The 14908-nt window shown below is 38.4% G+C and overlaps 1 protein-coding gene across 1 annotated transcript in view; it reads left to right on the forward strand.

Annotated features, from left to right (window-relative positions):
• Herc6 (HECT and RLD domain containing E3 ubiquitin protein ligase family member 6) overlaps window positions 1-14908 on the forward strand; it is a 67478-nt gene that overhangs the window by 33584 nt on the left and 18986 nt on the right. The window contains exon 13 of the mRNA XM_021190750.2: window positions 3273-3427. Within this exon, the coding sequence (XP_021046409.1) occupies window positions 3273-3427 (155 nt within the window). The remainder of the gene's footprint in view (window positions 1-3272; window positions 3428-14908) is intronic.

Here is a 14908-nt window from a genome sequence, read left to right on the forward strand (position 1 = left end):
GTGACAGCAGATGCTGGTGAGGATGTGGAGAAAGAGGAACACTCCTCTATTGTTGGTGGGATTGCAAGCTTGTACAACCATTCTGGAAATCAGTTTGGCAGTTCCTCAGAAAATTAGACATAGTGCTACCTGAGGACCCAGCTAATATCACTCCTGGGCATATACCCAGAAGATGTTTCACCATGTAATATGGACATATGATCAACTATGTTAATAGCAGTCATATTTATAATAGCCAGAAGCTGGAAACAGCCCAGATGTCCCTCAACAGAGGAGTGAATATAGAAAATATGGTACATTTACACAATGGAGTACTACTCAGCTATTAAAAACAATGAAGGCATAAAATTCTTTGGCAAACAGATGGAACTTGAAAATATTATCCTGAGTGAGGTAACTCAGTCACAAAAGTACACACAGCACTCACTGATAAGCGAATATTAGCCCAAAAGTTCAGAATACCCAAGATTCAATTCACAGACCATATGAAGCCCAAGAAGAAGGAAGACTAAAGTGTGGATGCTTCAGTGCTTCTTAGAAAGGGGAACAAAATACAGGAGGAAAGATGGAGACAAAGTGTAGAGCAGAGACTCTAGGAAAAGCCATCCAGAGACTGTCCTGCCTGGGGACTCATCCCATATACAGTCACCAAACCTGGAAGCTATTGTGGATGCAGGGAAGTGCTTGCTGTGAGGAGTGTGATATGGCTGTCTCCTGAGAGGCTCTGCCAGAGCCTGACAAATACAGAGGAGCATGCTTGCTGCCAAATTGAACTGAGCAGGGGGTCCCTGGTGGAGGAGTTGGAAAGGGACTGAAGGAGCTGAGGGGGATTGCTACAGTGTCAACAGGCCAGACCCCACCCCACCTAGAGCTCCTGGGAACTAGACCATCAACCAAAGAGTACAGATGGAGGGACCCATGGCTCCAGCGACATTTGTGGCAGAGGATGGCTTTATTGGACATTGGTGGGAGGATCAACCCTTGGACCTGAGGGTGTTCAATGCCCCAGTGTAGAGGAATGCCAGGGCAGGAAGATGGAGTCAGTAGGTGGCTGGGGGAGCACCCTCATATAGGCGGGGGCGATGGGATAGGAGATTTTTGAAGGGGAGACCTGGAAAGAGGAAATCAATTGAAATGTAAATAAAGAAAATATCCAGTGAAAACAACTTCTTATCACTGTCATTTTATTCAAACTATGAAGTTTTTCATAATTTTAAGTGAATGTTATATATAAACTATCCCTGTACCATCTTAGAAGTGGTTACATACTCTAATTTTTATGTGTAATCATGAAAACATCCTTTTATGATAGTTGCTAAGATGGATAAGTGGGTAAATGTCCTCAGCACTCACATGGAAAGCTGGCATGGCATGTGTACCTGTAAACCCAGAGCTGCAAGGAACAGAGAAAGGAGAAGAGCTGAGGCTTGCTGGCTACCATACTAGATCTAGATTCAGTGAAAGACCATCTCTCAAGGGAACAAGGCATAGAATGATAAATCAAGACATTGGACATCCTGCTCTGTCCTTGGTGTGTGTGTACCTGCAAAGGAGCACACACATGTGCATATACCACACACACACACACACACGCATACACACACACACACACACACACACACACAGAGTCTCTTATAATAACCCTCTCTCAAGAACTACCAAGTGTTTCTTTCTTTCTTTTTTTTTTTTATAAGAGACAAATTTTATTTTTCTCGCTTGAATAACAAAAAGCACAACAAATATGAAACTGTGGCACTTGGGATACTGGACATCTGGGGCACACTGTTAAATGCAGGAGAGTGAACCTGGAGGTTCACATGTCTGCATCTTGACAGACTCTGGCGAGGGATTCCTGGTCAGAGGCACACATCTGCACTGTTGTCAGTTCTGTTTCTTAAGGTTAAACCATCTCTTAAAGTTCCCACCACTTCAGCATTTCCAATGCACAGGCCTGGAGGAACAAACTCTAGCTGGTCCAGAACATGGAATGTGCTATGGACAGTTGCTTCTGTTCTTCTGCTGCTATAGTAGTAGTAAAGTGTATTTCTTTGATGTATATAAACTTATACTTGCAAGAAAAGTGCAAGGAAGTACAGTTACAGGATTAAATGATTAAGTTGCATGTGCATCATTATTGATGGAATGAGCAGTGTGTTTTAAAATTAAATATAACAATTTTATGTGTGTGTACTTTAAGTGAACTTATGTGCATTACGTGTGTGTCAGAGCTGGTGGAGTGTAGGATAGAGTATCAAATGTTCTAGAACTGGAGTTACAGATTTTGTGAGCCATCATGTGGGTGCTGGGAACGGAACCTGGTTCTTTGTAAGAGCAGCAAGTGCCCTTAACCACGGAGCCATATCTCCAGCCCCATATTTGCAGTTTCTAAAAGAGATGTTTTCTGGTTGTGGGGGTGAACATCTGTAATTCCAGACCTTGAGATGTAGAGGAAGTGGACCAGGAATACAACGCCAGCCTTGGCTACATAGCAAGTCAGAAGAAGCCTGGACTACATAAGACATTGTCTCAAAAAAGAAAGTGCTTTTCTTTTCTTGATATAGGAGTCATATTTCAAAAGTCCTAGCCCACTCGTACATTAAAAAATAAAAATTCCCATGTTCCTACCATCTCCTCTTTAAAAGTACCAAAATCCAGTGTAATCTCAATAATATTAAAAGTGAGGTATAATCTACTTAAAATAAGTGTATACCCATATGTGACAGCTGTTTACGTAATCTGAAAATAGGTATTACTTAATTTTTAGGTAGAAGTGTCAGTAACATTGCATGGTATTCATCTGTATATTTTCGGATTTTTGTAGCTGTTTGGCAAAATTGCCAGTTTGAAAGTCATGAAGTCAGTATACGATCTTAACCTCAGCACCCAGATGATTTGGCAAGAAGCTTGGTAGAAGTTCATGGCCAGCCTGGGCTACTTATTAAGGACTACATTAAAATGCCCTATCTCAGAAATGTCATATCAAACAACAGAAACAAAGAAAATGATGGCCAATCACTTCATCATAACCATTAACAATTTCATTCAAATTCTGAATTTGAGTTTCTTTAATTTTAGTAGATTAAAGCTTTGCCCTACATCTGTTGAATAGTGTGTTGTTTGCAATAATATCCATAGAAGAATTGTTTTATGGTTATGATGGTAGAAATGAGAAATATTGTCTATTTCTTGTCTTAAACATCCCAGAAGAAACTGAGGAATTTAAGGGCTGAGAAGAGGAATACATTTCTCATGTTTGGTTTTCATATCCTCAGGAATGTGTTGGGCATCTTTGGAAGTTTCTTCGCTGAACATACTGGTTCAGATGCTAAAGAAAGCCATCGTCTCTCAAATACAGGTTGGAGTTCCAGCGAAGCAGCATATTATTAATGTTAAAGTTCTTTTAGAAGTGATAAAAGAAGTGCATAAGGTAAAATATCCTCTTAAGGAATGTATATACCAATTTATTAAATAATAATTCCTTATTTCTCAGTCAATTACATTTTTAAAAAGACTTGAAATTAAAATATGATTATATAATTTCTCTGCCCCTTTCTTCTCAAAACCCCTTCCATGTCTCCCTGACTTTTCTCTCAAATTCATGGACTGCTTAATTATTTTTGTTACATGTATGTATAAATGCATAGATGTATTGATACAACCTGTTGAGTCCAATTAGCACTGCTTCTATGTATATGATCTCAGTTCATATTTTTGTTAGTATTAAATAACCAATTGTGGGGATCATCCCTGAAGATAACTAATATTCCCTCTCAGCAGTCCTTGGGTTGACTGTAGTCTTGTTTGTAGGGGTGGAACCCTGTGACTGTTCTGCCATCTGCAGTAGCATGTCTGTAGGTATTGTTGCTCCATCCTCATTTTGGTAACCTCCGTATTAAGGTCTCATGGATGTAGCTTCCCTTTCATTTCTAGGAAACGCTGTCATACACTAGACTTCCTGGCCCTCTACCTGTTATAATCTTTTCACCTCCTCCTTCACAGTGTTCTCCAGAACTTTGATATAGAAGTTGTAGTTGGGCCTGGGCAAAACATGGTCAGTTGTTCTCTGCATTTTGAGCAGTTGTAGTTTTTTCTGTAATGGTCTCCATTTTTTTACAAAGAGAAGCATGTTTGATGAGGGCTAAGAGATACAATTATCTGTGGATACAAGGATAGTTGTTTAGAATGCAGTTAGGAATTATGCTGAGCTAGTAAAGTAGGCAGTAGTAGGCGCCTCTCTAAAATGACCTCACTAGTTCTGAGTAATTGGTTAGATTTCCAGTACCAGGCATGGTTTCCCCTCCTGTTAAAAGAGCCTTACATCCAATTGGAGAGCTGTTGGTTACTGCCAGGACTTGAGTACCACCTTTAGAGATATCTTGCTGTACTGGTCGTGCTGTGGAACATAGGCATCCTGGCTGGATAGGGCTGTGGTAGCTTCCTTCCCTTGGCAGCTTCCATAGTATGTTCTGAGACTTTTGAGACTATAAAAACTAGACCCCAGGCAGGGGGCTTTCAGGCCAGATGCACATCTAATGCTGTTAGTCCCGTGTCTGACGTAGGTGGTGTTTGCATCCTCTGGGAAGCAGAAGCAGCCAAAGGCAGCAGCCATAGCCTGTATTTGTTTTAGGAGCCTCTCGAGCACCTGACCAAAACTCTAAAAGAAGTTTCTTATGCACAGCACTGGAGCTTTTGTTAGATAGTCTATAGCCCTTGTGGGGAGCATTCGGAGTCCAAGTGACATAATTTCATCATACACACACACACACACACACACACACACACACACACACACACACGCACGCACGCACGTACGCACGCACACATGCATGCAGGCACACGACATGCATGTGTGTAATTGTAGGTTAATATAAAATAAAGTGATTCTTTTTGGCTTTTTCGAACATCTTTAATATCATTTTCTCTGCCCTGGGACATCCCTTTCTTTGTTTATCCCTGGTCCCCTCTCTAATTAAGGTCTCTCAGGATTTCGCATTTCCCCTTTCATATCTCTTGTATCTGATTATTCCCTTTTCATTATATTGCTTTTCTTTCATGCTATCCCGAGTCCCCTTTTATTATCATGGTTTCTGTGGTTTCTCCATGTTTTATGCTCACACCCAAAAATTTGGGCAAGGATATATGGATAAGATAAAACTTGTGACATTGCCTTTCTGAGTCTGGGTTACCTCACTCAGCATAATCATATATAGCTCTATTTACATGAAAATTTCACTTTTATTTAGAGTTAAATAATATTCAGTAGTGTATATGCACCACATTGCATTTTCCACTCAAAAATTTAAGGGCATTTAGGTTGTTTCCATTTTATAGCCATTGCAGACAGCATGGCAATGAAAATGGCTGAGGAAGTATCTGGAGAGTAGGTATTGTGATATTTTGAATGAGAATGGCTCCACAGGCTTATACGTTTAAATACTTTTCCTGCAGTTGGTGGCTGTTTAGGGAGGATTATAAGATATGGTCTTGCTGGAGAAGTATGTTACTTGGAGAAGTAGCCTGTGGGGCAGGCTTCAAAGATTCATGCTATTTTAGATTGCCTCTCTCTACTTCCTATTTGTGATCAAGATGTATGTATGAATGAATACATACATACATACATACATACATACGTACATACATATATGTGCTCTTACCTATTCGTGTTCAATGCCTTTATGGACTCCAACCTTCTGAAGCAATAATCAGAATTAAATGCTTTCTTTTATGTTCTTTTGGTCGTGATCTTTTGCCCTTTGGGTATATATCAGCAGTTCTCAACCTATCTGGGGGTTCTAATAACCATTTCACAGGGTTCACCTAACACCATTAGAAAACAGAAATATTTACATTGTGATCCCTAACATTAGCAAAATTATAGTTATGATGTAGCAACAAAAATAATTTTATGGAACTTGGCAAATTAATCTGTCATTTAATTGTTCTGTTAAGCCCACTTGCATTCACAGTTACAACTGAAAAGAGCTGGATTTTGTGAATGATTTTGTTTTTCATCTTGGATGGTTTCTTGTAAATTCCTTTCTTTCCATATTGGTAGTGTTGTATTTTCCTGGAGAAAAGTAAAAATACTTGGAGGTTAATGAAGAAGTTAATAAGAATTGTTCCAGTGCTGACGTAAAAAATAATTTTATGGTTGGAGGTCATCACAACATGATGAACTGTATTAAAGGGTCACAGCACGAGGGAGATTAAGAACCACTGGCATATATCAAGGAGTGGTATAGCTGGGTTATGTGGTGGATTTAATACTGGCTTTTTGAGGGTTCTACACACTGATTTCCAGAATGGTTGCACCAATTTGCAATTCCACTAACAGTGAATGAGTGCTCCCCTCTCTGCAGGTCTCTCTGGTATCTGTTGTCACCTGCCTTAATGATCTTAGCTATGTGACTAGAGTAAGATGAAATATCAAAATTGTTTTGAGGACATTTCTCTAATTCCTAAGGATGATGATCTTTTTTTTCAGATGTTTCTTACACATTTTCATTTATTTGCTTGAGAACTCTTTTTTCAGACCCATAGCTCATTTTCTAAAAATATTTTATATATTGATATTCCAGCCTTTGCCACTCCTTCAGGCCCCCCCCACCACAGTTCCTTATCCTCCTCCCCCTTGCCTCTGAGAGGGTGCTTCCCTCGCTACCAGGCATCCCTCTTTCTTAGGGCCTCAAGTATCTCAAGGATTAGGTGCACTTCCCTCACTGAGGCCAGACCAGGTAGTCCTCTGATATGTATGTGCTAGGGGCCACTGACCAGCCTGTGTACTCTGCCTGGCTTGTGGCTCAGACTCTGGGAGCTCCCAGGGGTCTGAGTTAGTTGAGACTGCTGGTCTTTCTATGGAATTCCCCTCCCCTTCAGCTTCATCAGTCCTTCCCCTAATTCAACCATAGGGGTTCCAGACTTCAGTGCAGTGGTTGGGTGTAAGTATCTGTGTCTGTCTCAGTCAGCTGTTGGCAGGGCCTCTCAGAGGACAGCCATGCTAGGCTCCTCCTGTCTGTAAGCACATCAAGCCTCAGTAATAGTGTCAAGCCTTAGTGTCCCCCCATGAGATGGATCTTAAGTTTGGCCGATCACTGGACTGCTTCTTCTTCAGCCTCTTCTCCATTTTTGTCCCTGCAGTTCTTTAAGACAGGAACAATTCTGGGTCAGAAATTTTGACTGTGGGTTGATAACTCCATCAATGGGATTACTACAACTCATTTTAAAATTAGATTATTTATTTTCTTAACATTGTTTTTTGAAGATCCTTATGTATTCTAGAGATTAATCCTCTGTCAGATATATATCAGTAGCAAACATTCTCTGCCACTCCATGGGATTTCCCTTCACTCTGCTGATTTCCTTAAATGTAAAGTTTTATTATTATTATTATTATTATTATTATTATTATTATTATTATTAATTTGATGTCCTAGGCAAAAGAAGTTCTATTCAGGAGGTCTTTTCCTATAACCATATCTTGTAGAATAAAGCCAATCTTTTTTCCAGCAATTTTAGTTTTGAAGTTGAGGTATGTGATACACTTGGAGTTAATATTTGCTCAGTGTGGTAGATACAGGTCTACTTTGATTCTTCTGTGTGTGGACATTCAGTTTTCCCAACACCATTTGTTGAAGATGCTGTCTTTTCCCTAGTATATGTTTTTGTCAAATATCACATGGCTGTAACTTTGTGCATTCATGTTTGGGTCTTTTGTTATGTTTCATTGCTCTATATGGTTTTTTTTTTTTTTCATTTTGTTATTGTGCCTATACCGAACTTTTCTTTTGTCTTTTTTCTTCTTCTTTTTTTCCCCTATGCTTTGCAATACATTTTGAGATCTGGAGTAGCAACCCCTCCAGCATTTTGCTCAGGATTGCTTTGGCTATATGGAGTCTTTTCTGGATCCATATGCATTTTAGAACTTTTTTTTTCTATTTTTGTGGGAAATATTGTGGATATTGATTGGGATTGCATTGATACTAATTTTGTATTGACTACAGCATTAATTAACCACAGTATTTATTTTCCCATTCAACAAGCATGGGCTATCTTTCCATTTCCTACTATCTTTATCTATCTCTTTCTTCAGAGATCTAAAGTTTTCGTTGTAGAGGTCCTTTACATCCTTGGTTAGGTTTATTCCTAGGGGATTTAGTTTTCAAGTTTTGTTAATGGGAGTGTGTGTATGATCTTGGACTCAGCAGGATTGCTGATGCCGTATATAGAAAGTATAAGTGTTACCTCTCTGAGGGGAAAGGTATCCTGGCAGTTGGGAGCTGAGGGATATGGCACGACAAACCTCACAGAGATTTCTTGGGAGGGAAAATCCCAGAATGGCTGCCTCTGCTCAGGGTGAGAAGCATAAGAGACTTATATAGGGTTTCTTGGGTAGTGAAACGTTCCATGGTGTCCTGGGATTCTTGGAGGAATTATGTGGCCTGATCTTGGGGCAAGCTCAGGGATTGGTGAGATTTTTTTTTTCCCCTGTTGAGTAGGGCCTGGCTACTCTTCTACCTCAAGGGCCTCTGGAGCTTCTCAGGAGCCTGGCCCTGCAATTAGAGCTCCTCAAGGATGGGGTGCCTTATCTTTCATGCAGGTAGGGGTCAGGCCTTTCAGCCAGAAATCTCCAAGGGTAGGGCCTATAACAGGAGTCTCTGCATTTGGCCTGGAAAGTCACCCTGGTGCCTGAGTCACTTCACAACAAACCTCTCACAAAAGATTCATTGGGAAAAACACAGGAGGATGGCTGTGTGGCCTCTGCTTGCAGAGAAGCATCAAAGAATTGAGCAGGAGGCAGACATAACATAGGGTTTCCTGGGGGTGGAGCTTCCTAGGGCGGCCTGGGATTGGTGGCATTTTATGGCCTGATCTTGGGCCGTTTTACTCCATAGGGCAGAGTGTGGCCACTTCCGATTTGAGGGGAAGACTGGTAGAGTGTTCTCTCAGTGGAACCTTGGAGGTTCCAAGTCCTGTGGGTGGAACTCTGCTGTTCCTGTGCCTCCAGGGCTTATAGAAAGGTTAATGAGTTTTGTAAGTTTCCTCTCTATATCGCCACTTTTCTGAAGTACAGAAGTTTTCTGATCAAGTTTTTGTATCTTTTATACATATTGTATCATCAGCAAATAGGGATAATTTTACTTATTCTTATTTTCTTATTGTTATCCCTCACTAATAGAGGAAACTCTTTCTTGACTTATTGCTCTAGTTAGTGATTCAACTTAAAAATTCATGTATTTATTTTAGTTTTTTTTTTTTTAATTTTCAGTTTAATGATGGACAGGTTTTTCCACGAATTTCCTTATAATGTTCTGAATTTCTTTTGCATCAGTTGTAATGTGTCTATTGATTTTTGATTGTGTTAGTTTGGGTCATCTTTTTATTTTAGTTGGTTGAGACGAGGTCTGTTGATTTTGTTTATTTTTCTCAAAGAACCAGGACTTAGATTACTTGATGCTTTGCATTAGTTAATTGTTTCTATTTATTTTACTTTCCTCTGAGGACTCCTTTTAGTGTGTTCAGATGTCAGTTGTTGTGTTTTTATCTTTGTTTATCTCAGGAATTTTAAATTTTTCTTTCTCAATTTCTGATTACTTTATCACCTGTTCAATTTTCATGAATTTGTGTACTTACTAGAGAGTAAATTAATTGTAAGACTGTAACAATCTAGTCTTCAACACAATCAGAGACTTGAGAGGGAATAACTATTACATGAGTAAGCAGGTAATACAGGCAGGCAGCTTCCAAAATTATAGAAATGACAGAGAAAGCTGGCTGCCTGGATAGTCTCACAAATTTCTCTATAATGTTGGTGTATCCTTCTTCAGCCTTTAGGCCCAGAACATCTGATAAATTCTTTGAAGAAAGAATTATGAAAGACTTCTTACCTTGTCTTGACAAAGCTTAGCAGTTGACTCCTCTGCTTCTCATTTGTCCATTTTGGACAGCATGTTGTCTGCAGTTGAAGCAGTTTCTTGCCCAGTGGCTATCTTGCCATATATGGAGCAAGCTCCATATGAAAGTCTTCAATGCTCATCATCTTCTTCAAGTAGAATGGGAGTATTGCTAAGATCAGACCTGACCCACTGTTATAAAAGGTCTTTTATCAGTAAGATGTCTTTAAATACCATATTCAGTAGTCTTTGAGGTTTGTGAAGAGCATCTATCTATTAGTCTGTCTGCATAGGTAAATGTTTGTTTCTAGCTATTTACTATCTTTTCAACCTTGGAAACATAATTCTGTAATAAACTAGACATGTTTCTAACATGACCATGAGTTTGACTGTCTGACTATTAACTTACATTATCTTAGTTATCCTAAACAGTTTGTAATAGTAACTTTCAAAAAGACTAGAAGTTAACATTGCATTTTAAAGATTTACATAGGTACAATAGCTTAAAAGGAGTTGATACTAGTATGTTGTAACCAAATATAGCCTTAATTTTATATCAGTATATAAATATCTGTACTAGTATAAGATTTTTTTGGCTAGTAGTATCTCTATAATTTAAGAGTAGATCCAATAATCCACCCTTTATTCTAATTATTCCTATATTCTACCTCTTTCTTTTCATCCTTTCTCCCTCCTCCCCCTAACACTAGATAGGAAAGAAAGAAGGATAGAGGAAAGAAAAAGAAAGAGAAAAATCCCTGAGTCTAACCTCCCTTAATTTGTTTCTTTCCTGATTCAAGACCATTACAACTGTAACTACCCATCTTCAATGACAACAAAGATCGATCATCCACTGAACAACTAAGAACCATCCACCCCACTTTTGGCGAATGGGTTGTTTTTGTTGTAAAATTACATCCTGCTGACTTGAAGCATTGCTTTTCTTTTGGGAGTCACCTAAAAATTGTGATTTGGGTCAGTCTTAAGAAAGCTAGCTGTAGCACTTATTGTCCAGTCTTTGTATGCTGGGAAAATTCAGGGCTTAACTAAAGTCCTGACTGGAACAGTCTGTGGTGCTCACCAATTGGGCCAGCAGCTTTCTTTGACTCTGTCCTGGATACAGAATTTTAAGGAAACAGCATTGAGGCAGTCTGAGGTAGGATCAGGCAGGATGCTAGGATAGATATATCTCAATGTCTCAGCATCCTTTTTGGCGTCCTTAAGGTAATCTTCTCAGGGCTGCTTGTCTGGTTGGTTTTTTTTTTTCTGTGAATATATAAGCATTTAGGGGTAATATATGTTTTTGTATTTACACATGCATGGAATGTGCAGTGTTTACCATCCAGCCTCAGATGATTCTCTGCTCTCTGTCCTTCTTTATAAGTTAGTTTGGATTGTTTAACCAAACTATAATATAAATTATATCTATGCCATTTGAAAGGATGGTATCATAAGTCTTGAGGAATCTATAGCCAACATGGTTTATTGGCTACACATAGCTGAAGTTTTGGCACAAAACATTGTCATGTCTCAGCTAGTCAAAACTGTCCCGATGTAGAAGGGTCAGAGAAACAAGTTACCTGTTTAGTTGAGATTTTCATGGTGTTTGTTGGTTGGTTGGTTTTTTTCCCTATGTATAGCCACAATCTTCAGGAGTCTGAAGTCAAATCTGTCACATCTGATTTTTATCAGTTTGGAAGGAATGCATAGCTTTTCTATTCCTGTCAAAAGAAATACAAAATTTCTCCCCCAAAGCATCACATTTCCTTTCTTCCATTCTTAGGTTAGGACATCGTTAATATAAGCAGGCTGATTTAGTTCAGCAGTTTTTCCATAATTCAATGTATTTTAGCAGTTATGTTTGTTATCTGTTTCATTTAGGAAACAGCATCGAGGCAGTCTGAGGGAGGATCAGTGGGTGCTGGAATAAATACATCTCAGTATCTCAGCATCCTTTAAAATCACACACACACACACACACACACACACACACACCACATTTAAGACTTAAAACATTAATGTCAACAAAGTATTATTAAACTCTCTTTGGGAGATTCTGTATCCTCCTTTTGTTCTATGAGCATTATCTTTAATGTCCTGTTAAATCTCTGCACAATTATTTGTGTTGTATGATTGTAAGGTATGCCTGTAACAGGTTTTATGTCATGATGTCTAAAAAATTGTTGTATTCTAATGTGTGATACCTGAGCATAAATAGCTTTAATCTGCAAATGCTTCACTAAGGTAGCCACCATCTATAATAAATGTGCAACCTCAGAATCAGCCTTTTTAGAACTTAAGGCAGAAGCCCATTGGGATTTAAAATATTCATCAACTGTGTGATGTATTATCACATATGTATATTTTCAATTTTCAAACTCTGCAAAATTATATACATAAGGTATTGCAGGTTATTGCTGTCGGGTGACTTCATTAAGCTTTGTATCGCTATGGGTTGCCATTATAATTCCCCAAGCATTGTGAGTTTCTTTTTCATCTGGAACTACTTTTTTTGTGGTTATTGTAGGTTCCAGATTGGATTCTTTTGAAGGTTCTTTACTCTGATTTAAAGAATTCTCAAACCTCTGTGCTATGGCCTAGAACCTAGCATTCTATCTTTCAGTTCCCTCCTTACCTAAGTCTGTTTTATTCTGATCTTTCTTAAGGAGGATATATAAAATTGTAATTGTTACAGAAAACAACAACATGTGTATGCTGATAAGCAAGACAAAGTCATATGAGATCCAGATGCATTGTGTCCTTGCGTTTCTCTGCATTTTCAACACAGAAAATATTTTTGTTTTTAATCTCTAATTCTTTACTTCCCTCAGAGACTTTCTCCCTGTATTCTTTCTATATTCATTTTTCCCCTTTAGCACTTAAATGCATTTTCGAGCATATTGTACCTGTTCAGAGGTTTGTGTCTGAGCTTGGATTTTTTTCCTGCCTGCTGCGTCTGGAGCTTCTCAGCTGGTACCTTGTGTTGCCCTTCAGTTTAGCCTCTGGCAGTTTCAGTTGATTCTGACCCCTGAGGGCTGGTGCCTGTAGCAGGCTTCCTTTGTGGGTTTGGCCTGGAGCTGATGTTTGCCCTCTGCCTTCTGGGCTTCAGCATATACTGTCTCTTTTTGGCTCTGGGCCATTACAGGGGTGTGAACCCAAACTGTGCTGCAGTTTCCTTAAGGACTTCTAGCTCTCTCAAAGAAATTTAGCCTCCTAAATTTACTTCAGCTAGGAAATTGTGTCCCAGCAACCACATGGTGACTCACAACCATCTGTAATGAGATCAGATGCCTTCATCTGGTGTGTCTGAAAGCAGCTACAGTGTACTTACATATAATACATAAATAAATCTTTAAAAATACATTTAAAAAAATCTAACCTTTCCCTTATAGCTTAATTTACTGCTTAATAAACTACATCTCTCCTTGGTGATTTTTCGTATTGTTTATAGATAATCAGATGCTCTAAATTTATTTAACTTTGTAGATGAACAATGTAGATGTTTAATTACTTATTAATTTATTGAATACTTATTCTTTACTTGCAAGAAAACTTCTAGTAAGCACATTATAGTTAAAAAATGTAAAAATAAAGCAAAGAAAAAGAAAAAAAAGAAAAGCAGATGCTCATATTCAGATGCACCTGTTGATCTATCTCTCCCAACATCAAACCATCTTACCCAGGGTTACTGCTGGGTCCTATCATTGCTGCCTTTGGTAGCAGAGGAAGAAGAACCAGAAGTTAAGCTTATCCTTAGCTACCTATATATAGGCAGAGAAATCATGTGTGTGTGTGTGTGTGTGTGTGTGTGTGTGTGTGTATCTCTATATGTGTGTATCTGTTTATGTGTATCTCTGTGTGTCTATATGTATGTTTATACACACACATATTTCAGTTTTGAGGTCAGTCTAAGCTACATGGGATTCTGCCACAAACCTACAAAGCAAAATAGAAAAACTACACACACACACACACACACACACACACACTATTGATACTGTTATGTGGTAGAGTAGGCCAAGGATTATATTCTTAGGATTGTTAGACTTAACATAATATTTAAATCTATTTTGTTATCTCCAAATTCTGTCTATTAGAGTTTTTGTTTTGTCTCATTTTTGATTTATGGTAGAAAAGATTTTGCTGTGTTCTCAGGCCAACCAGCACCTCAGTCCCCCAAGTGTGCAGACTGCACCATCATACATGGCTGTTGGCCATGTTTCTGACTTGACATTGATTTGGGTGAGTGTATAGAATAATTATAAAGAGAATAGATGATTTCACAAAATTGAGGTCTTCTCATCTCCATCTCTTCATTTACTCAAATCTTCTTTAAGCCCTTACATTATTACATGTTTAATAAATCTCTTTCATCCATTGTCGAAACATGCCTTACTTTTATCCTTTCAGCAACTGATGGATATTGGGTTATTTCCATCTCTTGATCATTTGCATCTGTGTATAGGTTTTTGTGTAAATCAGTGTCCTAATTTCTTTTCAGCACACAGCTTCCAGTAGAATGGCTGAGTCATATGGTAGCTCTGTTGTGTGAGGCACTACTAGCTTATTTTCTAAAGGCCAGCACAGTTTTGTTTTCCTGTCAAGAATGTATGAACATTGCATTTTCATATACTTCTCAGCTACTTATTACCTCCTATTTTGGTTATGCTCCAAATGATATCTCATTATAGTTTTGATTTGCACTTTCCTGTTGACTAATACTTAATAAGTTTGAACATCCTTTTATGCAGTTATTGGCTAATCTTATTTGAAAAATTTATTTTGCTTATTTTAAAATTATTTTCCAATTATTTTATTTTTGTTTTTATTATTGAATTATAATTATATCTGTATGTGTGTATATTGCATATTGTTGGAATATATAGATTCTTTATATGATTTTATTATACTTTTGCTTTACTCTATGCATCTATTTCACTTTCTCAGTGGTGTCCTTTGAAGCATAAAAGTTTGTTCCCTCCCTCCCTCCCTCTCTCCCTCCCTCTCTCCCTCCCTCC

This window comes from Mus pahari, chromosome 2 (genome assembly GCF_900095145.1).
Source record: "Mus pahari chromosome 2, PAHARI_EIJ_v1.1, whole genome shotgun sequence".
NCBI classification, from domain to species: Eukaryota; Metazoa; Chordata; class Mammalia; order Rodentia; family Muridae; genus Mus; species Mus pahari.